Here is a 27,679-nt window from a genome sequence, read left to right as displayed (position 1 = left end):
TCTGCCCCAGCATCTTTTCCCTACTGCTTTCCCTTCTTCCTAGCTTTATCCAAACGACAGTGCCCTCAAATTAAAGATTGAAGGGGGAAAGTCGTGACACTAAAATAACGAATAAATAGTACGTTTAATAAGAAAGAGAGAAAGAAGGAATTAGAAAGCAGGAGTGGGTATATTTGGCAGCGTTCAGTGCTCCTAAGTCTGCCTACTTCTCGATCCTTTCCCTGAACGTCTAGAGAAGGATCACATAAGCCATTCCTGTTTTTACACCCACTGTGCAAATGCCATCTTCTATTGATGCAAAGTCAAATTTAATTAAAGGGGATAAGTAGCCAGGGAACATGTTATCTTCCCAATAAACCTCTCTGTGATAACATTAACTTTATTTAAAACAAATACTAGGTTTGCAGACTTTGTTCTTGGAGGAAGCCACTTGTCGCCTGAAGAAATTAGGCTGCATGAAGAACAATATGGCCTTGCGGGTGCCTTCTTGGAAGAGCAGCTCTTTAACCTGAGGACTCCTGACAGTCTGCCTGCACACTGACTTCATTCTGGACAAGGAAGTGGGGAAGGGCAGGGATCCTATTAAAGGTGGGCAGAACTGTACCGGGGAACAGTGGCAAAAGCATTCACTATGGAGAAAAATCAAATCATGCTGGAAAGGAAAACTAAACTGTATTGAAGATAACTGATCCTTCTTGGACAGTTCTGTGTATTGTACTGTAGGTGGCCACCAAGATTCTGTGACAGTCATTACCACTGTCCTTGAATGAAGACTCTCATTAGGAACAAAGGGATCATGTTGATCTTCAAGGGGCCAGTTAATTTGAATAGGTGCCTTGTCAACCGCAGGGCAGTAAATCCTCTCTTAATCCCCAGAACCTGTGTCAAAAGACTCTGCATTGCTCTTCCTGCATGTTATCAATGTAAGTGCTGGAAGAGACTTGAGATACACTGGACCAGTATTTTCCAAAGTGTAGTCCACAGGATGCTAATAAGTGTTAGTAGGTAAAGGAATCCTGAGGTCAACTAAGATGGATGCATGATTAAACGTACTGCAGGACTTCTCAGAGCCTTTAATAATGCTAATGCACACTGTGAACTTCCTAAAGAGGAGAAATTGTGTGCAGCATTCTCCGGCTTAATTTGACAACAGAACCCTTTTTCATGAGATTAATATTTCTTGGAACACATGTTTGGAAAATGCTGATGGTGGAGGAATGGAGGTTTCAGAAGGTTAAATAACTTGTCCAAGACCACAGGGCTTTTTAGAGGCAGCCCTGCGACTAAAACTCCATCCCTGCTGTTTCCAATGACTCAGGTAGAAGAAGAGACCTTTAGAAATGAGGCGCCATCTCGCCACAGCCTTGGGTCTCACAGTATTGGTGTGAGGGGCCATCTCTCCATAGCCTTGGGTCTCACAATATTCATGACTTATTTTTTATTTTTTAATAATAGCCAACTAACTGTTTGATAATTGTGATAAAGAGAAACATTTCCTATGGTTATATTTTAAAGTTTTGATAAGACTTTTATAGACATATATAAAGATTGGAATTTAGAATTACTTTTTACATTTTTTTGTATGTTGAAATTGAAGGCATTTAACCTCAAGTCGACTGGCCTATTTTATTTTATTTTATTTTATTTTTACTCCCTAAATTCAGGTCTCAATAGTGTTCACACCTGAATTTCTACAACAATTCTGGTTTGGTTTTTTTTTTTGGCTGCATTGGGTCTTTCATTGCTACACGTGGGCTTTCTCTAGTTGCGGCGAGCAAGGGCTACTCTTCGTTGCAGTGCATGGGCTTCTCATTGCAGTGGCTTCTCTTGTTGCAGAGCACGGGATCTAGGCTCGCGGGCTTCAGTAGTTGTGGCACGCAGGCTCAGTAGTTGTGGCTCACGGGTTCTAGAGCACAGGCTCAGTAGTTGTGGCGCACGGGCTTAGTTGCTCCGTGGCATGTGGGATCTTCCCGGATCAGGGCTCGAACTCGTGTCCCCTACATTGGCAGGCGGATTCTTAACCACTGCACCACCAGGGAAGCCCCTCAACTGGCCTATTTTAAAAAATTGTTTAGTTATACGTGTTTATAACAATTTCCTACAAAACAGATTTGTGATCTTTCTTATAGAGAACAAATCATTTTTCTTCTTGTGCTTCATGATTTTAGACTCCAGAGTGAAATGAGGGACTAACCATGAGCTTTGACCCTGAGGAAAAGAGGCCAAAACATAGGTCTGGGAAAAGATCTGAACATGGCAAAACAATCCAAGGGTTAAGATGTTGCTAACTTCTCTTTAAGAATCAAACGCAGGCTCTTTTGCTGTGGTGAGGCCATAAAGAGTAGCAGCATAAAGAATGAGGAATCTCCCTTTTCTAGAAGGGTTATGGAGGAGGGACACACAGATCATTTGGGCACTGCTTTCTGGAACCAAATTTAGTATAGCGTTTTTCTAAATTGTTCAATAAGAGTGTGGCTGCCTGTTTGGAATTCTTTAGATTGATTTCCAAATGATATTTCCTCTTTGAAGCAGTGTGTCAGTGTTTTACGGGTCTCTATTTTTGCCAGACACCTTTTAATATCAGGAGCTTTGCTATTTTTGTGAAATACACTAAATTTAATCTGTGCTTTCACATAGACTTTGATATAAAAAATCAAAGTATCTTCCATTCAGATTTATGAAGATCATGACTTTTATAAGTGTAAACAGTTGTAATAGTGTTTTTGTTACAGTTTAATCTGATTTTTATTGTTTTGTAATTCTAATTATTGGTGCTATATTATAAACATATCAGATGTGTTTGTGGTTGTGCTCACCAAGAGATGGTGTGTGTCCTACATAATGTGTGTGTGTATAACGTGTGCAGTCTGCTGGAGTTCCCAGGGGACATCCCAGCCAAGACAGCCACTGGGCCTCACCTGCGCCAGGGTGAACAGGTGCCGACAGTAGAAGAAAGCAGCTCCTGGTGAGCCAACAAGCTAGGTGTAGCTGTTTTTATTGTGATCTTTATTGCAATAAAAATAGCTAAAGGAAGAGAAAAAGAGCAACAAGAGGCTTTGGGGATATTGTTTTTCATTTTTACTTTTAGAGGAAACCATGGATTTGTCAGTTTCTATTATGTGAGTACTGTGAGAAGCTAGATAATTAAAAGCACTGCTTGCGATACATTGGGTGTATTTCTGTTGTGCTTATTTGAATTGGGGTTTGTTATAGTGCTGATCATAGGTCTAGTCCCCATCAAGCAGTATGTTTGTCAGCTCCTCTAAGAGATCTTTTTTCTCTCCTTCCCTTCTTCCCTTCTCCTATCTGTCTATCCGTCTGTCTCTCTCTCCCCACCACCCTACTCCCTCTCTCCTCTTTTTCTTCATTTATTTAAAGGCCTTTAAACAATTTAAATGACCATTCAGTAAAATGGTTATGCCCTTCACAGGTTGTTGACAGTTGGTTCTGTGCCTCATGCCACCCTAGGTGTGCAGTTGTGGAGCACAACAGAACCTTTTTTGTGTTAGTGTGCCCACGAGGTGCCTCACAGAAGCTCACTGTTGTTAGCAAGTTGGACTCTTTGACCCCAAAACATATGAGTGAGATGTAGTGTAGGTCGCCATGCTTAAACAGTCATATTCAATGTTATTTTTTAAAGGTTTTTAAATAATATTTATTATTTTTGACCACGTCGGGTCTTACTTGTGGCACGCGGGATCTTTCATTGCAGCGCGCCGGCTTCTCTCTAGTTGTGGCGCACATGCTCAGTAGTTGTGGCGTGCAGGCTTAGTTGCCCCGTATTGTGGGATCTTAGTTCCGCGACCAGGGATCGAACCCACGTCCCCTGCGTTGGAAGGCAGATTCTTAACCAGTGGACCACCAGGGAAGTCCCTATTTTTTGAAGGTTTTAAAACACATTTTACATATCACAAAAAATGTTTTGTCAATTAGTTGTATAGTTTGCCAATAATACTTAGAGCTGAATTACAGGGGAGTGTCCATCTGACATTTAGGACAATACTTGAATTTATGACTTTTTAAATCTAGAAATTTATGAGATTTTAGATATTAAGAGATTTGGAATAGCTGACATCAAAACATGTGGAAGAATTAAGACCTCCAGAATGATATCAAGAAAAGAAAAAGGATCTTATATTATTCTGTATGTGATTATTCCCCAGAGTTAGAGAAGTACAATATTTAAATCACCTTTTTCTTTTATCCGACGGAAAGAAGGATCCTACGCATAGATAACATAATAGATGTGGAATTCTGAAGATCCCCCACAGTGAGACAGGTATTTTTATCTGACCTGGGAGCCAGCTGTTTTCTGTATATTTTGGATATTAACCCTTTGTTGGTCGCATCATTTGCAAATATTTTCTCCCATTCCATTTTTTTTTTCCCCCATAGGTTGTCTTTTCATTTTGTTGATGGTTTCTTTGCTGTGCAAAACCTTTTAAGTTTGATCAGGTACGTTAGTTTACTTTTGCTTTTATTTTTTTTGCCTTGGGAGACTGATCCAAGAAAATATTACTATGATTTATGACAAAGAGTGTTTCACCTGTGTTCTTGGAGTTTTATGGTTTCATGTCTTACATTTAGGTGTTTTAGCCATTTTGAGTTTATTTTTGTATATGGTGTGTGGCAGTGTTCTAATATAATTGTTTTGCATGTGGCTGTCCAGCTTTCCCAGCACTATTTGTTGGAGAGACTGTCTTTTCTCCACTGTATATTCTTGCCTCCTTTGTCACAGATTAATTGACCATAGGTGTGTGGGTTTATTTCTGGGTTCTTTACTCTGTTCTGTTGATCTACGTGTTTGTTTTTGTGCCAATACCATGCTGTTTTGATTACTGTAGCTTTGTAATGTAGTCTGAAGTCTGGGAGGGTTACACCTCCAGCATTGTTCTTAGTTCTCAGGATTGCTTTGGCAATTTGGGGTCTTTTGTGGTTCCATATAAATTTTTGGATTATTTGTTCTAGTTCTGTGGAAAATGTCCTGGTGTTTTGATAGGGATTGCATTAAGTCAGTAGATTGCTTTGGGTAGTATGGCCATTTTAATAATAATGATTCTTCCAATCTAAAAGCATGGGATATCTTTTCATTTCTTTGAATCTTCATTTTCCTTCATCAGTATTTTACAGTTTTCAGCATATAGGTCTTTCACCTCCTTGGTTAAGTTTATTCCTAGATATTTTATTCTTTTTGATGTGATTTTAAATGGGATTGTTTTCTCCCTTTCTTTTTCTGATATTTCATTATTAGTGTGTAGAAATATTTTGCATTTTGTGTATATTAATCTTGTATCCTGCAAGCTTGCTGAATTCATTTATTAGTTTTAATAGTTTTGGGGTGGAGACTCTAGGGTTCCCTGTATAGAATATCATGTCATGGGCAAATGTTACAGTTTCACCTCTTCTCTTCTAATTTGGATATCTTTTATTTTTCTTGTCTGATTGCTGTGTCTGGGACTTCCAATACTATGAGAGTACACATCCTTGTCTTTTTCCTGAATTTAGTAGGAAGCTTTCAGCTTTTCACCATTGGGTATTGTGTTGGCTGTGGGTTTGTAGTAAATGGCCTTTATTATGTTGAGATATGTTCCCTTCTCTATCCACTTTGATGAGAGTTTTGGTTTTTGGGGGTTTTTTCCCCCTCAGCAACGGAAGATCCTTTACTGAATCCTGAGTGTGAAAATCTACCATTTAGTTCTTTCTCCCTTCTCCCCGTGAGATTCAATAATCCCTTGATTTGCATGGAACATTGGTGTGTCTGCTTGTTCTTGCTGTTGTGTCCATTTTGTTGTTCTGATGAGAGTTTTATCATGAATGGATGTTGAATTTTGTCAAATGGGTTTTGTGCATGTATTGAGATGATCATGTGGTTTTTGTCTTTCCTTTGTTAATGTGATGTATCACGTTGATTGATTTGTGTGTGTTGAACCATCCTTGTGACCCAGGAATAAATTCAACTTGATCATGCTATATGATCCTTTCAATGCATTCAGTTGGATTCAGTTTGCTAATATTCTTTTTTTTAAACATCTTTATTGGAGTATAATTGCTTTATAATGGTGTGTTAGTTTCTGCTTTATAACAAAGTGAATCAGTTATACATATACATATTTCCCCATATCTCTTCCCTCTTGCATCTCCCTATCCCACCACTCTATGTGGTCACGGAGAACTGAGCTGATCTCCCTGTGCTATGCGGCTGCTTCCCACTAGCTATCTGTTTTACGTTTGGTAGTGTATATGTGTCCATGCCACTCTCTCACTTTGTCATAGCTTACCCTTCCCCCTCCCCGTATCCTCAAGTTCATTCTCTAGTAGGTCTGCATCTTTATTCCTGTCTTGCCCCTCGGTTCTTCGTGACCAATTTTTTTTTCTTTTTTTTTAGATTCCATATATATGTGTTAGCATATGGTATTTGTTTTTCTCTTTCTGACTTACTTCACTCTGTATGACAGTCTCTAGGTCCATCCACCTCACTACAAATAACTCAGTTTCGTTCCTTTTTATGGCTGAGTAATATTCCTCTGTATATATGTACCACATCTTCTTTATCCATTCATCTGTCGATGGACACTTAGGTTGCTTCCATGTCCTGGCTATTGTAAATAGAGCTGCAATGAACATTTTGGTACATGACTCTTTTTGAATTATGGTTTTCTCAGGGTATTTGCCCAGTAGTGGGATTGCTGGGTTGTATGATCTATTTTTAGTTTTTTAAGGAACCTCCATACTGTTCTCCGTAGTGGCTGTATCAATTTACATTCCCACCAACAGTGCAAGAGGGTTCCTTTTCTCCACACCCTCTCCAGCATGTATTGTTTGTAGATTTTTTGATGATGGCCATTCTGACCCGTGTGAGATGATACCTCATTGTAGTTTTGAGTTGCATTTCTTTAATGATTAATGATGTTGAGCATTCTTTCATGTGTTTGTTGGCAATCTGTGCATCTTCTTTGGAGAAATGTCTATTTAGGTCTTCTGTGCAGTTTTGGACTGGGTTGTTTGTTTTTTTGATATTGAGCTGCATGAGCTGCTTGTAAATTTTGGAGATTAATCCTTTGTCAGTTGCTTCGTTTGCAAATATTTTCTCCCATTCTGAGGGTTGTCTTTTGGTCTTGTTTATGGTTTCCTTTGCTGTGCAAAAGCTTTGAAGTTTCATTAGGTCCCATTTGTTTATTTTTGTTTTTATTTCCATTTCTCTAGGAGGTGGGTCACAAAGGATCTTGCTGTGATTTATATCATAGAGTGTTCTACCTATGTTTTTCCTCTAGGAGTTTGATAGTGTCTGCCCTTACATTTAGGTCTTTAATCCATTTTGAGTTTATCTTTGTGTATGGTGTTAGGGAGTGTTCTAATTTCATTCTTTTCCATGTAGCTGTCCAGTTTTCCCAGCACCACTTATTGAAGAGGCTGTCTTTTCTTCACTGTATATTCTTGCCTCCTTTATCAAAGATAAGGTGACCGACCATATGTGTGTGGGTTTATCTCTGGGCTTTCCATCCTGTTCCACTGAAGTTTGCTAATATTCTGCTGAGGATTTTTGCATCTGTATTCATCAGAGATATTGGCTTCTGATTTTCTTTTTTTGTAGTGTCTTTGTCTGGTTTTGGTGTCAGGGTAATGGTGGCCTTGTAGAATGAATTTGGGAGTGTTCCTTTCTCTTCAATTTTTTTGGAATAGTTTGAGAAGGATAGGTATAAATTCTTCTTTATATGCTTGGTGGAATTCCCCAGTGAAGCCGTCTGGTCCTGGACTTTTATTTGCAGGGAGTTTTTATCATTACAGATTCTATTTCACTTCTAGTGATTGGTCTGTTCAAATTGTTTGTTTCTTTGTGACTCAGTCTTGGCAGGCTGAATATTTCTAGAAATTTGTCCATTTCTTCTGGGTTGTCCAATTTGTTGCCATATAACATTACTTGTCATTTTTCCCTTCTCTTCAACTTATGTTTTGATTAATTTTGTCCCTTAACTAATTCATATTTCCAACCACTTAATGTTTACAATGCACGTTGGAACTGAATGTCTTACTAGACAGCTTATTAGGTATAGGTAAACGTTTAACATAGCACTGTAGTTTGGGAGCATGCAATATGGTTATAGATTAATGTTAACAAAGTACTAAGAGCTAGGGCCTGGATGGGAAATAAGACAACACTCCCCTTGCCATGGGCTATTTGTCACACAAAAATAATGGCAACATTTATCGAGTGTTTACTGTGTGTCAGGTATGTCATTTAACCATCAAAAGAACCTGTAAGGCAGATACTGTAATCATCTTAATTTTACAGAGGAGGGCCGTGAGACCCAGAGAGGTTACTTAATGTGAGTTCTCACTGGCAGAACTAAGACTCAAATCCAGACAATGGGGCTCCAGAGCCGGCAATCCTAACCCCAGCACTGTAAGGTCCTTGGGTTACCATCTAAAAACTGGGACCTCCCTGGAGCCACAGTGGGGCACGTGGTCCTGTATTAGCCGTCCGAAGCAGATGGGAGTTGAGTGAGAGTAAGGTGCTCACCTGGACTGGCTCATTTCTTCCCCATTCCGGACATCACCAAGTTTCCAGTTACTCTCTTATCTTAAACCACAGTTTGTCCTCTCATAAGGTAAATTACTTAGTGATTTGAGAACCCACTCCCCCTTTCTCTCACCCCTTTATTCTGTACCCATCCAGGCACTGACCTTTCTCCCATCTGCCTGATGGTTTGGAATTTTTGAGCCAGGAATTCTTAGAGCTTTGCTGAAACGACACAGGAGTGGTTTGGGGCTTCAGAAGTAGCTTTGTCTTGTCCCACTGCACCCAAGGAGAGAAAAATTTCTGAAGGGAAAATCATCTTTTATTTGCCTACAGTCAGCTCTGTCACAGCATGCCCTCATCTTCACAGAATAATGTTAATTTTAGGGTCCAGTCTTTCACAATGAAGATGAGAAAACTAAGACCCAGAGATCTGCCAAAGGTAATTTTCTTCCTCTGTTCCTGCATTGTCTAGTATGGTAGCCACGAGCCACAGATGGCTGTTTAAATTTAAATAACATGAGAGACTTCCCTGTTGGTGCAGTGGTTAAGAATCCACCTGCCAATGCAGGGGACACGGGTTCGAGACCTTGTCCGGGAAGATCCCACATGCTGCAGAGCAACTAAGCCCGTGCACCAGAACTACTGAGCCTGTGCTCTAGAGCCCGCGAACCACAACTACTGAGCCCACGAGCCACAACTACTGAGCCCGCATGCCTAAAGCCCATGCTCTGCAACAAGAGAAGCCACTGCAACAAGAAGCCCGTGCACTGCAACGAAAAGTAGTCCCCACTCACCACAACTAGAGAAAGCCAACGCACAGCAACGAAGACCCAATGCAGCCAAAAATTAATTAGTTAAAAAAATAAATAACAGAAATCTAACTCCTCAGATGCACTAGCCACACTGTAAGCACTTAATAGCCACCTGTGGCTAATGGCTACCACACCTGACAGTGCTGCTTTACGAAGCTGTTGCCTCAGGTTACTGAGCGGTGGGTGTGTCTGCTGGCCCTTCCCAGCCCCCCTGGCACTGGTCTTCAGAGTCCCTGCAACCTCCAAGTTTTCTCTGCAGGGTTGCCAGACCTTCCGAGTTATCTCCAGAGTGGCACTCATGATTCACAGAGCAGCAGGAGTTTGAAGGCGCTGGATTTCTATGTATCTGGGAATAGCTAGCGATCCTAAATGGAACTGCAACTACACAGGGTGAGTATCAGGCACACAAGGTAAGGGTTCAGAATGGCCGGGGCTGCTTTCAGGCTTGTTCTACCACAACAGAAGCAGAGGGTGGCCTCCCCGCCTCCTGGGGTTGGAGAAGGTCCTGGGTGGACCTGCACTTGGGCATCAGGCGGGTCTGAGTTTGAATTCTGGGACTGTGACCTTGTTCCCGTAACGTAAGCCGAGTTCAGCTCCAAAATCCTCATTTAAAGAGGGGGTAGTGATACGTATTATAGTGTGTTGTTGTTAGGACAAAACGATGATGTCATCAGCACACACCAAGCACCCAGTAACAGTGGGTGTGGCTCCCTGTTTCCTGGAATCATTGCTTATCTCCAGATTGGCTGCAAGGAATACCACTTAAATAATGGTCTCAGCACCACCAGTAGCCTCCACGCCCAGCAGTCCTGGAGGAACGGCAAATCAGAGGGGAGCACTTAGCCGACTGTCTGCTTCGTGTGGCCCGTGACAAGACTAATAAGCCAGTAAGGCAGCGATATTCTTCCTGTGAATTCCTTAGGCTTTTCATGAGGTTTATTGGCTGGTGGAGGTATATGTGTTATTGTCATCTATTATTCTACTTAAGGCCTTGAGTAATAGTTTAATAATCAGTAACTAACCTCTTTGGATCCACGTGAGCTCAGCGCCTTGCGTAATTCACTTTTTCTACAATTATGGGGAAAAGCATATGAAACAAGTCATTAAGGTCGTGATTACCAACCTGGGCTTTGTGACCTCCCTGGGTATTTCCAGGGGATCTCAAAAGGGATTAGAAAATTCTCGAATCAAAATTTAATTTGAATTCACTTTAATTTTTTTTTTTTAAATGGCACTTTGAGGACAGGAGGAAGTCACAAAGTCCACAAACCCATGAAGGTGTCTGCTCTCAAAGGCTGGAAATTACTGCACTGTTTAATCACCTCTCACAGTAAACGTCTCATAACAAAGGCCTGTAGAGTTTGATCTCATTCATTACAGAGTGAAGGACTTTTATTTGTTTGGTCACATCGTTATCATTTAAGAAATACTTAAAAATGGTATTTATTTTTATTTCAACATGTCAACTGTGCATTTCCAAAACAGCAGGCTTTTCAGAGGAATAAATCAGAACTGTAAACACAAGACACAGTAGAAGTTTTTTGACTTCCTACAGTCAGTTTCACAAATCCACATACTGTACATTCATAGGTGAGGTTCAGCCTGTCACCCATTTCTTTATTTCTATAATTACATAAGCATAATAAATACATCTGATTTTTAAAGGTCACTTAAAATGAGTCATGATAATTTACAGTACAGTACATTTCAGTTCAAGTGCAAAAATAACTATTTGCTTAATTCTATTTCTTCCCGTTATTTTGTTTTTAAGCTGTGTTCTGTGGTGAAGCTAGATACCCGAGTGCAGACTTTCTTCTTCCAGATGCAGTTGTGGGCAGAAGTACTGTATCATGGAGAAGTCCTCACTTTATAATTGGTCCTGCCTAATCAGAGTCAGAGAGGAAGGTGAGTTGCTCATTTTAAACTCTGTTCTTTTCTTTCCTCTCTCCTGTACTCATCCACAGTATTGTACACACTATATAACTGACCTTCCTTCAGCTAAAGCAATGTTCCCTTGTCCACAGCCCTCCCCCAAGGCTTCCTATAACCTCAGCTTTCATTTTTAGCAGCAAGCTTTATGCATGAGTCACCCGGCCATTGTTGACTGTAGCTGTAATATTTACAGTAGCATGCCTGTATCTGAACTGTCCAGTGTCTGACTATGTCTTCGTGGGAAAGAATATACTGAGAATTTTTTCTTTAGTCATTGGAAAGTGTACTTACTTCTTATTTCTGTCTTTTCCATTCCTGGTTTCCTATTCACCACCTTTTTTTCCCCTCACCAAAAACGAAACAAAAAAACTGAACCAGTATGTAATTTTTAAAAATTGTATCCCTTCCCTAGGCACTTAAATCTTATACTGTTATTTGTAAGTAGTACTGCTTAATTAAAGAAACCCTTAGGAATTCAGTGATTTTGTGTGTTTGTTTTAGTCCATCAGCTAATTAGAGCCCACATCACTATAAAGTTGTAAATAGTGATAGAGGCTAGTTACAGTATCAATATATTTAGTAAACCCTTGTCTATCAAGCCACAGGATACTAAGTGGGTTGGTTGATTTCAAATATTCCCTCCTCTGGTCTTAAAGCCCATTTAAAACAAAAGGCATTTTAAAGCTCAGCTTAGCTTGCAGTAGTCAGTAACAGCTTTTGCCACTCAAAGAATTGACTGTTTTCATTATACACCATACCCATATAAAAATATATTTGCTAGAGATATGCCAAGTTTCTGATGAAACTTTTTCCTTTTTTTTTTAAAACAAAAGCATAGATGCCACTAACTTTTATCTGGTTACTTTTAAAATATGTCTTAAAATTTTTTTAATTGTTCTCTTTAAGAGAAACAAAATTATAGATGTATTCTGTTTCTTCCCAGTTTGCATTAAGAACCAAATAATTAGGATAAATAATCAGAAGAGGGAAATTATATCATCAGCATTCACCTTGAAACACTTTCTTTCCCTCCACTCATTTAGTGTAACTGCTGGTTTCGACTCTTACTGCCCTGGCAGAGAAGTCCTGTAGTCCTTAACCTACCAATCCAAGAACTGAAAGTCCTCACTGAAATCCATTTTCCTTCTGTGACTCCAGCGGGACTACGGAAGTTGACCTATTTCTGCCAATATGTACTGTAGCTTCTACGTGTGTGAGCGTGTGTGTGTGTGTGTATTTCTGCGGTGATGAATTCAGGTATTCAGCAGCATGTGTGGTGCTGTGCTCCTCAAGGTGCTCCCTCTGTGCTGGCAGAGGAGCCCAGTTCCATGCAGGGTGTGAGATGAGCAGGACCCCTCAGTGTCCCCCAGAGGCAGGCTGAGCCTGCTGGTCCTCAGTCTCCTCCCTGCGCGGGTCTACACTGGGGTGAGTGGGGCTGCTCTGCGTCTGAGATGCTGCTGCTTGAGGGGACGGCTGGCTTCTTGATGGGTCAGAGGGAGCCTCACGTGGTCCAGGCCGGGCTCCACCAGTTGGAGAAGTTTCCCGATCCTCACTGGTCCCCTGGAAGGAAAAAATAGGAGGTGCCCCATGGTCAATGCTAGCAAACTTTTTATATGCTTTCAAGTAAGATATACGAAACATGGGGAGATCATCCTGAAGTAACCACTTCAGGAAACAAGTAACAGAGGAATAAGGATAGAATGTCTTACCTTTCATCTCCTTTCCTACGTGCAACTGTCCAAGCCGCATGAAAAACACAGACACTATAAGCAGACGTATCTTGTGGATAAAGGAACGTTACTACCAACATGCCTGTTACTCCTAGGAGAACAATTTACATCAGCACATATTTACTGGGCCCCCACCAGCCACTGTGGCAAGTCACTGGGCAAGCGGCACGGAACGGGAACTCAGTCCACTTGCTAAGACCAGAGAATTCAAGGCTGGAAAGCACCCTGTCCCACAGGAAGTGAGGAAGGCATCCTCAGCCTCGGAGACAGGGCCAGGAAAAGAAGGTCCTGAAATTGAGTCCTGATGTATAGTTGGGATTTTAAAGTACACACTAAAAGTTGGTTTGTAAAAATCAGGAAACATTTCTTTTTTTATGGATTTTCCTCTGAATTAGTACCCATCGCTTCAAAGAGCTGAGCACCAAAAAAGAAAAACAAAAGTTTTATTTCTGTAGTTCTAAACTGTAAAAGAAAAAATATTAGTATAATGACTTCTTCATAAGAGTAGCTAAGCCATACTAGCCAGTTTTTATTAATCTTAATGTATCATAAAAAATGTTAATGATACTTAAGCCTAATAGGCTTCTGTGAAAACAAGGGTGAGTATCCAAAGTAATGAAAACACTGCCATTCAGGCAGAACTCATCTTTCCTCCTGCATCACCTCCTTGCTTCACATCCTTTCTATGCTCCTCCTACCCTGATATCTTCCTTGACTTGTAAGCAGAGGATTTGTGTGAGTTTATCATCTCGATAAACCAACAGGATCATACATGGACTAGAATGCATATGGTTATCAGCAAAGAATCAGATTTGGTTTAAATTAGAGAAATATTACAGGTCAGTTTACAAAATTGTGATAAATTTAATTGAGGTAGTTCAAATTAAGGAAATTACTCAAACTACTCTTAAAGTCTTTCCCCTTTATTTTTTTCCTCCTGTGTCCTCTGAAGCTACTCTAGATATAGAGCTGACATGATTCATCAAGTGAAAGGGAGTGATTAATAAAAACACAGGGGAAGTAGACTCATTACTGTGGCTAAACTGTTCACAGAAGTTACGCTTAAACATTTTCCAAAAGTATTATATAGCTTCAGTTACAATTACCTACAGTGTTTTTATCCATGCGATTCGACGTTACTCAGGAGAGACCACGCCTCTAGGGACAAGAAAAACCACACTTTTTATCTTTCAGGTGAGCCCGCTAGCAAAACCACATTTCCACGGAGTTAGGTGTCCTGTCAGACCCATTTAGTGGCTCAGAGTATTACTTAATTTATCAGATATTTATTGAGGTCCTATTATATAGAATGTCCCCATTAGAAATTTTAAATTACAGAGATTAATATATAATTCACCAAGGCAAGAACCATATATCCATACTGTAACTAATGTCCACCAAAACAGACATTTCAAAGAAATATAAAATCAGAATGGATTTATTTTCTTTCTTTCAAGAGGTACTGTCTTCTCTGTGAGGCCTTCCTGAACCGCATAAGGCAGAATTTTCCCTCTATGGAACCTTGTATACACCTCTATAATACACTTGTCACAAAGCACTGAAATTATTTGTCTGCATGTCTATTTCCCCCACCAGACCTCCCATAAATCTTGTTGAATGAATAACTGAATAACTGAAACAACTGAGCCTGCTTAAGGCAAGGCAGCAGAGGAACTTTTTACCTGTAAAGGCTGTATCTCAGAAGCACGGTTGTCTCTTGTTAGCTGCATCATCTCTTTGATTTGGTAGAGTGCGTAAACAAAGGTCACCCAGGGAGAGGAGCTGACACCCCAGGCTGGCTTGTTCACATCCTCCTGTTCTTCCTGGTGCTTGGTTTTCTTAGGTGGAAGTCTGGGCTCAACGCGTGGCAGAACATCTTCTGTCTGTTGCTGGACCAAGTCGATGGTTGCTATGGGAACAGGACTAGAAGGAACAGGAATCCTTTCTGCCAGCATCGTCTTGTCTGGAGAGAAAGCCATGTTTAAATCGTTTCTCAGAGTTTTTACATATTTAAACAGATGTATGTATGTATGTATAAATAAATAATAAAAACTGAACAAATGGACAACCTCGATAAGCCCGTTCTAGTATGCTTGGGAATGTTGATAAGTTGCCGTGTAACAAGGGCGGCTTCTCTACTTGGCACAAGTACTGAGCAAATGAATGTGATGTTTACCTTCCAGGGTCTCCTTACAGGGCTTAACAGACATCAACTTATATTTATTTATGAAATGTATTGGTTCAGTTAACGTATATAACATCTGTGGGGCATAGGTTATAGTGAATGTTGCCTTAGGCCCACTTACAGGATTGAGATTTTTAAAGATAAGCATCAAAATAGGAAAAACCACACAGTAGCTGCCTTTATTGGCCTTTTACTGAAGGCATGGACTAAGCTGCATAAGAGAGATGATCTAGTTAGGATTATAAAAGAACAAGAATAAGAAAAGTCAGTACTGGTCTTTCCTTCTGAGTAACTTGTTGGAATTAAAGTCTGTCTCTGGGGTTTCTGTAACAAGTTAGTTTTTCTCTTAACAGAAGCACTTCGGGTACTTGAGGCAAATGCTCCTCAAAGGACAGGACACCATAGAAGATGAGCCCTGTTCCAGGACCCAAGAGCTGAGAAAGAATATTTGTTTTAATGGTTGGCCTTCTTCATTGAAAAAAAAAAAAAGTTGATTCCCCCCAAAAGTTGAAAGCTTGTTCTCATCAACACATTATATTGGATATAACCTTCTTTCTGTATGATACGTTTAAGAAGGCCATGCCTAATTAAGGGAAAACTTCAAATTTAAGGTTTAGACATTTTTATCAAATGAAGGTAAAAGCACAGAGATGAATCCCACTTCCTGTCCCTAACAGTAAAATTACTGTGTAATCCTATACATATCTGATGTAAATTTTAAATCTCTTTAGAACACCAGAGAAATTTAAAACCAATTACTTTCCCCAGTACCTTGTACCGTAAAACAAAACAAAAGCAAGCTGCCTAAAACAACCAGTTCTTTTCAACGTAGCAAGTGGCTTCTCTCCAGCAATGGTGCACGAGTTCACTGATACACCCCCGAGAAAATCTAGCCATGCAGGTCTGTGGTGCACTCTGTTTCCACCTCTGGGTTTCTGAGGGGTATGTGTAGAATTCCCCACGGCTTCAACCTTTAGAACCGTTAAAGAACAATGAACATGCTTACCTTCTTGCTCATCTGGCACCGCCAGCCACTGGATCAGGGCAAAGAACAGGAGGATCACCAGGCAGGCCATGCCAATTCCTCGGAATGTTGCAGCAGCCCCTGTGGAAACAAACAGCACTCTGCAGAGTGATTCCCGGAAAGACAGGTAGCCCTCATCCAAAACTGTCAATGTTCTAAAGTTCAGGGCAAAGGCAGCAGAGCAAAGAATGGCAAATGGCCATTAGCTTCATATAGTAGGAAAAGCACAGGTCTGGGCAGATGTCAAGAGATCCAAGTGCTGGTGTTGGATATCTGTCATTGATCAAATTTTAAAACTGCATTTATAAAATAAAGGACTGTCTCCGAGTGCCATTTTAAAATTCAGTGGTGCTCTCTTCATAAAGACAATTTACCTAACTATATATTAAACAACCTTATTAATCTGTAATTAGAAGAGCCGAGCTCAAGTAGTGCTATATATTCAGACATCTCTGAGCCCACCTTCTAGGGACCTGAATACTCAAGATTCCTGGAGCAGAATAATGCCATCTCCATCTCAGCCCCGCCCTTGTATTTCCAATAAGGGAGATCTGACAGGGCAGACAGACTGTTGTCACAGATGCAGTGACGTTACCAAAGCCAGCATATAGTTAGATTTTTTTGGTTCAGAATCTCCTGATGGAACAACAATGATGAACTCTCTTTCCTCTAGCATTATTATCAGCAGGTTTAGGGTACTTTACTTCAAACCAAAAGCACATGTGATTATTCATTTGTTTGGCTCCTTTGAGCTATCTGTGTAGCATCGCATTAAGCTGTCAGAGAAGCGTGCACGGTTACAAGCTGGCTCTAATCATCTTAACTACTGAAGCATACTGCTCTGCAATTTTGACTACCATGAAAGCTAGAAAGAGAATATATGAACAATGGAGTTTAGCTTCTGGCAATCTTCAGTAATAATCTGAGTGTTTATTGAGGGGTTGCTAAAAAAATTTGTTAAGTTTTCATCAAAGAAGAAAGAGAAAAAGGGAAAACCATTCTTACCAAAATAATTGACTAACACGCCTCCGATCATGGCTCCACAACCTCTCCCCAAACCCAGATGAAGGCCCTGCAGGATGCCCTGAGCAGATGTCCTCAGCTCTGGGGGAACCGCAGCGCTGAGATAAGAAATGCAGGCTGCCCAGATGGCCGCGTGTGTCACTCCTGGAGAGGAAGAGGAGCGGGCAGGGTGACCGATCAGCACTCCTTACATTACTCTTTTTTGGAACATGAGTTATTTACTTAACTATATACATATATATATATATATATGTGTGTGTGTGTGTGTGTGTGTGTATATATATATATACACACACACATATACATACCTAATAAAGATAAATATTTTGTGGTAAAATATACGTAACAATATTTATCGTTCAAACATTTTTAAGTGTATGGTTCAGTGGCTTTAAGTACATTCACAGTGTTGTGCAACCATCACTACCATCCATCTCCAGAATTTTTTTATCATCCCAAACTGAAATTCAGCACCCGTTAAACAATACTACCTCCAGGCCCTGAGAAACACCACTTACCTTCTGTCTCTATGAATATGACTATGACTGCTCTGGGTACCTCATATAAGTGGAATCATACAGTGTTTGTCCTTTGGTGTCTGGCTTATTTCACTTGGCACAATGTCTTCAGAGTTCATCCATGTTGTAGCATGTGCCAGAATTTCCTTTTTAAGGCTAAAGGATATGTAGCCTTGTAACTTTTTTATCCATTCATCTGCTAGTGGACATTTGGGCGGTTTCCCCCTTTTGGCTATTGTGACTGCTGCTGCTGTGAACGCTGATGTGCAAGTATCTCAGTCCCCGCTGTCAGTTCTTTTGGGCCTATACCTAAAAGTGGAATTACTAGGTCATATGGTAATAATATATTTAATACTGTGAGGGGCTGCTTTCCACAGTAGCTGCACCATTTTACATTACTACTAGAAATGCACAAGAGTTCCAATTTTTCCACATCTCAGCAGATGTTATTTTCTGTGTTTTTTTATAATAGCAATCCTAATGGGTATGAAGTGGTATCTCATTGTGCTTTTGATTTGCATTCCCTAATGGCTAGTGATATTGATCATCTTTTTATGTGTTTTTTGGCCATTTGTAAATCTTTAGAGAAAGTCTTTTGTCCATTTTCAAATTGGGTTGTTTGGGTTTTTTGCTGTTGAGTTGTCAGAGTTCCTTATATATTTTGGATATTGACCTCTTACTGGGTACCAGACGTATAGATCAACGGAACAGAATAGACCCCAGAAATAAACCCATGCATGTACAGTCAGTCAATCTACAACAAAGGAGGCAAGAATATACAGTGGAGAGAAGACAGTCTCTTCAACAAGTGGTGTTGGGAAAGCTGGACAGCTACGTGTAAATCAATGAAACCAGAACACTCCCTCATGCCATATACAAAAAATAAACTCAAAATGGTTTAAAGACCTAAATGTAAGACATGACACCATAAAGTTCCTATAAGAGAATATAGGCAAAACATTCTCAGACATAAATCGTAGCAATAGTTTCTTAGATCAGTCTCCCAAGGCAAAAGAAATAAAGCAAAAATAAACAAATGGGACTTGATCAAACTTAAAAGGTTTTGCACAGCAAAGGAAACCATCAACAAAATGAAAAGACAATCTAAGAAATGGGAGAAAATATTTGTAAATGATGCAGCCAACAAGGAGTTAATATCCAAAATATATAAACAGCTCATACAACTCAATATCATAAAAACAAGCCAATCAAAATACGGGCAGAAGACCTAAATAGAAATTTCTCCAAAGAAGACATACAGATGGCCAACATGTACATGAAAAGATGCTCATCACTGCTAATTATCAGAGAAATGCAAATCAAAACCACAATGAAGTATCACCTCACATGGATCAGAATGGCCATCGTTAAAAAGTCTGGAGAGGGTGTGGAGTAAAAGGAATCCTCCTACAGTGTTGGTGGGAATGTAAATTGGTACAAACACTATGGAAAACAGTATTGCGTTTCCTATAAAAGCTAAAAATAGAGGTACCAATCCCACTCCTGGGTATATATCTGGAAAAACTTCTAATTTGAAAAGGTACGTGCACCCCAATGTTCATAGCAGCACTATTTACAACAGCCAAGACACGAAAGCAACCCAAATGCCCATCAACAGATGACTGGCTTAAGAAGATGTGGTATATATATATATATATATATATACACACACACATACATACACACACACATATACACAGTGGAATAATACTCAGCCATAAAAAAGAATGAAATATTACCATTTGCAGCAACATGTATGGACCTAGAAATATTATACTTAGTGAAGTAAATCAGACAAATACTATACGGTATCGCTTATATGTGGAATCTAAAAACTTATACAAATGAATCTATATACAAACCAGAAACAGACTCACATAGAAAACAAACATGGTTACCAAAAGCGAGAGGGAGGGCAGGAGGGGTGACAAATTAGGAGTATGATTTGTATAGTAGTTAGTTAGTATAGTTAGTTAGTTAGATACTAACTACTATACATAAGGAGATAAGCAACAAGGATTTACTTATAGCATAGGAAATTATATTCCGTATCTTATAACAACTTATAATGGAATATAATCTGAAAAAAATATAACTGAATCACTTTGCTGTAATCTGAAACTAACACAGTATTGTAAATGAACTATACTTCACTTTTAAAAGATTATTTCCAATTTTTTCCATTATAATTAGCACTATGATTAACATTTTTGGAGATACAGCTTTTTTTTTTTTTTTTTTTTTTGGTACGCGGACCTCTCACTGTTGTGGCCTCTCCCGTTGCGGAGCACAGGCTCCGGACGCGCAGGCTCAGTGGCCATGGCACACGGGCCTAGCTGTTCGGCGGCATGTGGGATCTTCCCGGACCGGGGCACGAACCCGTGTCCCCTGCATCGGCAGGCGGACTCTCAACCACTGTGTCACCAGGGAAGCCCTGGAGATACAGCTTTTTACATATCTTATTTACATTGGCTATAATTCTACAAGTGGGGTTAATGATTCAAAGAATATAAATTTTTTTTGCCTTTTAATATACAGCTCCAGTTTGTTTTCCAAGAGTGTAGGGACTATTTACAATGCCTCATTACCAGTTTAATTATATCTTCACCATTTGTTGGCAGGGAGGGGAGGGTAAAGATAACAGGTGAAAGAAAATTTGATTATTTTAATGTACAGCAACTGTGCATTGTATGAATTTAAATCTTTACTAGAGCACGGCTTTAAGTGTAATAGGAAGAGGGACTTCCTTGGTGGTCCAGTGGTAAAGAATCCACCTTCCAATGCAGGGGACGTGGGTTCCATCCCTGGTCGGGGAACTAAGATCCCACATGCCGCGGGGCAGCTGAGTCCATGCACCACAACTATTGAACTCGCACGCCCCAATGAGAGAGCCCACGTGCCACAAACTACAGAGCCCACATGCCCTGGAGCCCGCGTGCCACAACTAGAGAGAGAAAACCTGCACGCCACAGCTAGAGAGAAACCCGAGCAGACTGCATGCCATAACGAAAAAGATCCCACATGCCTCAACAAAGATCCCATATGCCACAACTCAGACCCAATGCAGCCAAAAAACTAATAAGGAAAATAAATGTAATAGGAAGATATTGTCACAACAGGTTTTATAGATAGCTGGAAAGGATTAAGAGATCATCTGGTTCTGCCTAGATTAAGTCTTGGACTTGCTTCCTGAAAAATAATCTCATTTGGAGATAATATCAACAGAAACTCAACCTATGTTTTAGAAAATTAAACTGAAAGATTAATATTCATTTAAGATTTAATCTGACAGTCTGCTTCTGCCCAAAATAAAACAACAGGGATTGGATTTACTTCCTTCTTGAAACAACAAACAACTGGACAAAATATATGAAACAATAGTTCCCAAGACACTGGACATCACCAACAAGGACAGTGATCTCAGAGAGATGGGAAACAATGAGGCGCTCCAGCTTACTGCCTGGTCAGAGTTTGAAAGCTGCAGGGCACAGAGGGAGAACTAGTGAGTTGAAGAGATGGAGCCGACAGTCTGGGGAGACCAAGGCAGCTGGAGCTCCAGGTCAGAGTACCAGAGAGCAGAGAGTTTCACAGCAACTCCAGAGATCTGCAGATGGTTTCCCTCAAGTATTCAGCAGAGTACTGATTAGCAAGAGCGTGTATAGAAACTACCCAAAGCCAGGGAAAGAACCGCCCCAAAAGCATTACAGAAAGCATTCCTCAGAACCCATACAGGGCTGGGAATAATACCTGTTTCCACCAGCCACACTGGAAAAACTCATGATTCCTGGGATTGGTAGAGTACTCAAAAGGGTCTTGTGTTAGTATTATGAAAGGGTTAGCCCTAGTTTAAACACTGCTCTGGTACCATCTAAGTAATGTTTAAAAGCAAGACGCAAAAGGATCACACTAGTTCCAAGTAATCTAGTTGTGTCCCAGAACAAATCTCAAGAATATCTGTAGGAATACAAAAATATCCAGCACCTAACAAGATAAAATTCACAATGTCGGACATATAATCAAATTCCCGGATGATTTTACTTAAGTAGATCCATAATAGAATAAACACTATTTTCACTGGGTACATTAGATTATATGCCCTATAGTAAACTGAGAAATAGCAAAATAATTTTTCTTACATGTTTCAGTAATAATTTCAAGTAGGCTGTTTTTTAACTAGAAAGATGGAAGAGGCAGTATGCACAATTAATTTCCACAGAATTCAAATGAAGTGTTTGCTTTATCTGACTAAACAATTGCAGTACCTTAGATAATGCCAGCCTTCTCAGAATTGAATAATGCCTGGATAGAGTCTTAACTGTAAATGTTGACACAGTAATACACAATTAAAATATTATATGTTTTAAAGAATAGATTATTAAAGATGCAGCTAACTCCATTTCTTTTCAGATATGCATAGTTTTTCATTAACACTAAGGAAAAAACTCAAAAATATTATGAGAAATAAAATGAAATTTATTCAACATTAATTAGATTCAATAGTAACATCCAGCATAGATTTTGGAAATTATTTCTTAAAGATGAATCATCAAAGACCTGAAACCACATCAGATGGTTGTCAATTAACTTTGATGGTGATGCCAAGTCTATTGTTATGTCTATGTTTGACCAATCAATTACAGGATTTACAAGTAGACAAAGATGGGTCTATGTATTTATGTGACCAAAACAGTAACAAATATATTTTCGCTATAATTCTAGATCAAATATAATTCTAGCAGTTATTCTCTTAAATGTGAAGGCTTGGACACACACAAAATGTTCCAGTAATAGGGTTTCTTTCTTTTTTTTTTTTTTAATTCTAAGGGTTTTCTAAACCTTTGAGTCTTCTAAGATAATTAAAGCATTTTCCAGCAGGATGACTTAAATTAGGATACTTTTAAACTATTGTTAAAATTTGTTGGCTGGTATTATGTGGCAGTTATAAAAGATTCTCTGTAGTTAGAATTCCAGAGTTTCCTCATTGCTTTTTTGGGACTGATTAGATCATTGGAACACTCTTTAAAGCAGCTCAGGGCATGAACTGAAGGGAAAAATAGTAAAGCATTTAGTAAAAAATTTTTTCTCTGGTCCTAAAAGCAGAAGAATGAAAGCCATTTGGCTTGTATGTTCCAACATTTTCCAGGGTAGATGTAGAATTAAAATTGGTTTCTCTGAAATACCTTTATTTCAAAATATCATGTAAATAGAAGAATCCATATTACTTCCTAGAAAAGAACCAGCAAATGTAAATCCACAAGAGGGGACTGGGTTGATAACGATACCTCGTATACAAATGACAATTGTGGAGTTTTGGTTCTTGTTCTTAAACTTGAATATGCAACCTAGTAATCATATTAATAATCTGAAACGCTTGCCAATATTTTTACTGCACTTGTGTTCTGGTCCTCTGTAATAAAGCAATCTAGAAATCTGAAAAAATAAATTCCACCATTTTCCGTATTTGTAAAATGGTATTTTAGGTATAAAACAACTTTCCTTTAAAATTTAGAGGGTAAAAGATATCATAAGCAGAAAAAAGAAAATGTTTCTACTTCTTTCCCTTTTATTAGAGAACTGTGAAAAAGGAGTAGATGATTATTCTCTACATGATGAAATAAATAAGCAAATGTATTGTGTCACTGGTAAATGTGTTTACCCTAGAGCTATACCTTTTTAAACCTTTCAGTATGAGGTAACTAAGTTGGTGGATCAAACAGTAAGAATAAAAGGATGTTACCTCCGTGACTGACAGTAGTAACAAAGGCACATGAATTGACTCTCCTTGCAATGTTATTAACTCTTCCTTGGCTACTTGTTACAAAACTACTGATAATTTTGAGTGGCAATTCAACACCAACTCACATAACAGGTGCTTAATAAATATGTTTGAGTGGCAATTCAACACCATATGTTAACTGACAACAAATAACGCTCGAAGACCACATAGGTCATGGAAACTTAGCTTCTCAGTCCTTTCTTACCTTTACTGTGGTCCCTTGGGACCAGACAGCTGCTTTTTGTACAGTGCTGCTTGGCTTGGGGAAATCACATCATAATGGCATGGGAGGGGTGAGAACTGATGCGGTATCGGGGAACTAGTATTGTTTTGTTTTTCTTGCTCTGCCACTGACTTGTGCTTACTGAACACAACACACATATCCCTTTAGCAGTGGCACACTAAAGCAGTTGTGACAAACCTTTTCCATTGATGGACCAAAGCATACATTTCAGTTAGCTCGGTGTACCTCTCAAATGCTGAGATTAAAAAAAGTTTCTGAAAGATCAACCTGGTAAAAACCAGTAAGAGACTACTCTTCAAACAACAACGCAAGAAAACAAAAACCAAACCAAAGCAAAAACAAACCCTCCACTGGGCAGGCGATAAAAGGAGGCAGTATTGGTTAAGGTAATGCTCCTGTTGTAAGAGAGAAACCTCAGAATCTTAGTGGTTTCACCCATTAGATGTTTTCTTTTCTAGCCCATATAAAGTCCAATGGTCAAGGCACAGGAAGAGTAGCAGCTCTGCTTCACATAGTCATTCAGGGACCCAGGCTGCAGAGACTCTGTCTTCTTCCTCACATGGTTACCCTGGGCACCGATATCCAGCAAAGGACGGAAGAGAGGATGGCACATGGAAAATTTTATGGGCTGGGTTTAGAAGTGACACGTCATTCCTGCTTACATTCCACTGGGCAGAATCAGTCATATGCTCATACCTAACTGCAAGGAACGCTAGGAAATGGAGTCCAGTGTGTGTCCATGAAGAAAAGGAAATAGCAGGTGAACAAGCCAGTATCTCTGCCAAAGGCAGGGCCACCAACAGCAATGGACCTTCCAGAAAGAGTAGAGGACCCCACAAAGAGCAGTGGACCCAGCAGAAGCTTCATGAACCTTCTTGTGTCGCATGAAAGAGACTTTATATATGACACGCAACAATCAGCACTTCCACGCCCACCCATGTGCAGCACTGCAAGAATCTCCTGCATTCATTCACTCAACAGTCCTTACTGAGCACCCAGACCACGTGCCGGAGCCCCTGCTCTGCACTGAGACTGTGACAATATACAGAACACGTGTTTAACCACCACAGAGCTTATAGTCTGGCGGGTGGAAGGGGGCAGGATTTACCTGAAGGAGGAGCAGACTGAGCTCCTTGAGGAGCTCATACCAGGACCTGGCACTGGGCTTGACACGTAACAGCAGCTGAGCAAAAGAGAGCTGAAACGAAACTGAGCAGGCAGTGGCCTGCGGGCTGGGATATAAGGAAGAAAGCACTTGTGGATAAAAGGTACCCTGGGTAACAATGGAGAAAACTTCCAACTCCCACGTATGAGTAAAAACGGAAAGAAGAAATGAAGTTTCTATAAGCTTCACTTTGCAAGTTTAAAAAAAGAAAGACATGTAAGTTGCTTTAAAAAAAAAAGTCTATAACTAATACAACAATGTTTTGGGGGCCTTTGTGAATTTTACATGCTGGCGTTATACCCTTGGCATACCTTCAAACAGGTCTTAGGAGACTGCCACCCCAAACTGCCTGTGTTTAAGGTCAAGACTTAACAACACTATATACTATATGCCCAATGTCTCCTCATAGCAAGCCACACGTGAGAACTGCTTTTACAGCAAAGCCAGTAAAAATTTCACTTCCCCAAAGATAACTTTAAAAACACTGTACACTGACTAGTCATTTATGGCCGGGCTCTCATGCATAACTGCAATGTAACCTCTTAGGGTAGAATCTTCTAAGTTACATTTCCCCTGGTCCTGATTTTTATTATAACTTTTTATTTTACTTTTATTGCATATTATTTAACATTTATTGAAGGCTAACTATGTGCCAGGTAATATGCTATATATTTTGCATAGAATAGTTTATTTAGTACTCATTAGCCTATTCTGTAGCACAAAAGTCTAAGAGGCTTAAAGTGATTAAGCAGCTTGCCTAAAGGACACAGAGCTTATAGGTAGGGGAGCTGGAATACAAGATAGTCTAATTCAAGCCTGAGCACTTTATGGTTTCCAGCTTACTGCATATTTTGGTAAGCTGTCTCAAATAATTTGTAGAATGAGGTGGGGACATAAGTAAATGATTAAAACACACTGCTGTTTTTACAAATGTGCAATGGATGGCAGGATGGTATCCTAGGGAAAAAGCTAACATATTAAAGATTCAACTTTTAAACTTAGTTTTCAGCTTTCCTTCACATATTTATAAGCTTCTAAGATAGAACTTCCTCTATTATTCAAAAGCTTTAATGATTAGAAAATATCAACTATAGTACATTTTGCAGGGGACTGTGAAATCAAACAACAAGCATTTACAGTATATCTTCCTGTGTGCATGCTTCTTTGGAGAATTCGAAAACTGTAAGGTGTGGTCTTTGCACTTAAGGGTTAAAACTAAGTCAGGAAGTAAAACTAGTACTTGTTAAATAAAATAATTGGGTAACAATTAAGTGCTAAACTGTGTAACATAGTCCATAACTCTGAGAACAATTCAGAAAAGGAAGAGCTAAGTGTCAGATGCAGTTTGCCAGAAAAGGATTCTTGCAGCAGAAGATATTTAAAATGAATTCTGAAGGGACAAAATAATGTCTATTTTTAAGAGATTGTATAAGAACTTTTAGTAACTGTAAAGCATGGGAATGATAAAGAATAAAACTGCTCTATTACAATTTATGACTGTTCTGATTAAAAATTAACTTTAGCAGTAACATCAATGACATCCGTATGCCAATTTTATTCACTGAAATACTAAACTTAGAGCATTTTGTATATCTTATATATTCATGTGACAAGCTACTTGTGTCTTAAGGGTTAAGTCAGGCAGCCTGGAATCACGGCTAGAATTTCCACTGTCAGATAAGGGCTACATTGTAATGCTTTCATAATTTCTCCATGTTCTTCCTGAGAGGAAGGAAAACATGATTCTCACTCGGCTGAGCAGGCATACTAAATAAGAGAGTAAAGCTTCATAAACGTCAGTTCAAGCTTTCCTACTGGTGACATTAAAAAACTATCTTTCATCATAATCTTAACCCAGATCCTACCGATCAAGCAATCTGCAGAGAAGGACGCGACACAGACCTCATTTTCACCCTTCAGTGCTTGAGCCATTAATTTGAGCACCACAAAAGGACCTCTTTAGTTACAGCAGCCCTGGTCTGGCCTTACTCTCCTTAAATACATTTTAATAGCAAAAATAATTTGAATCACATCCATCTCAAAGTCTTGCAAGGATTCACAACAAACACCGGCATAAAAATGAGCATAAAAAATTTGACTGTGATTTTTATCAGAAGTGTATACTCTGGATCACAATCAAGAATATGTTTAAATGCTTCTCGTACAGAAGTAAAGGAGAAAAACATGTGGGTTCTTAAAATGAGATCCTATAAATAAATATAAACTATCCTAACCCCTCCACTGCACCCAGCAATGCTTTTAGGCACTTAGACCCACTGCGTCTTTTTAAAATAAATTACAGGCTCCTTATGAGTAGGAAATACATCTTCTGCTTCTTTACATGGTGGCACCCGTTGCCTACTGAATAACATGTTTGCTGCAAAAGACAAGTGAACGGCTAAAAGGCTGCAAGAGACACTGGCTGCTAAATGTGAGAAAGATCATAGGAAAGAAACATCCTCATAATCCCCAACAGTCTTACCTTGACCCCAAAATAGATACCCACATAGCCTCCTTCCTAGGGGTCTAGAGAGGAGGAAATTTGCTTTATCCCCATCCCATCAGCTAATTATTACCAACATAGCCTGAGGAGATACATGCTGAGATGATGATCAAGAGCTTCCGGGAATGAAGGATAACAAGGAATCTTCCTCCCTCAGTTACAGGTAACCCCAAAGAGGAAGAGATGAGTAGTCAGAGATATGGAATAAAGCACATCCCTTGTCTCCTCCCCTTCCGTTGCTCCACTAGG

General features: G+C 39.6%; 2 protein-coding genes across 4 annotated transcripts in view; one reads left to right on the top strand and one right to left on the bottom strand.

Moving 5' to 3' along the window:
* Positions 1 to 14,940, top strand: part of NEMP2 (nuclear envelope integral membrane protein 2) — a 49,471-nt gene extending 34,531 nt beyond the window's left edge. Inside the window, exons 9-12 of one of the 2 annotated variants that reach the window (XR_014326292.1) lie at positions 400 to 588; positions 9,590 to 9,720; positions 11,153 to 11,235; positions 14,836 to 14,940. Coding sequence is in view for 1 of the 2 variants with exons in the window: in XM_082841861.1 (XP_082697987.1) it covers positions 400 to 541 (142 nt within the window). In the remaining variant the exon portion in view is untranslated. Of the gene's footprint in view, positions 1 to 399; positions 3,608 to 9,589; positions 9,721 to 11,152; positions 11,236 to 14,835 lie in introns of those variants that run through there. The other variant, XM_082841861.1, reaches the window with a different exon arrangement.
* MFSD6 (major facilitator superfamily domain containing 6) overlaps positions 10,743 to 27,679 on the bottom strand; it is a 72,638-nt gene continuing 55,701 nt past the window's right edge. Inside the window, exons 4-8 of one of the 2 annotated variants that reach the window (XM_082841853.1) lie at positions 17,207 to 17,368; positions 16,184 to 16,282; positions 14,675 to 14,955; positions 12,972 to 12,996; positions 12,711 to 12,822 (exon numbers count right to left, since the gene is read on the bottom strand). In XM_082841853.1, the coding sequence (XP_082697979.1) occupies positions 12,812 to 12,822; positions 12,972 to 12,996; positions 14,675 to 14,955; positions 16,184 to 16,282; positions 17,207 to 17,368 (578 nt within the window). In that variant the 3' untranslated portion in view covers positions 12,711 to 12,811. Of the gene's footprint in view, positions 12,823 to 12,971; positions 12,997 to 14,674; positions 14,956 to 16,183; positions 16,283 to 17,206; positions 17,369 to 27,679 lie in introns of both variants that reach the window. The other variant, XM_082841852.1, reaches the window with a different exon arrangement.

The sequence above is a fragment of the Leucopleurus acutus genome (assembly GCF_964270905.1).
Source record: "Leucopleurus acutus genome assembly, chromosome: 6".
Taxonomy (NCBI): Eukaryota; Metazoa; Chordata; class Mammalia; order Artiodactyla; family Delphinidae; genus Leucopleurus; species Leucopleurus acutus.
This window is presented reverse-complemented; position numbering and strand designations above follow the sequence as displayed.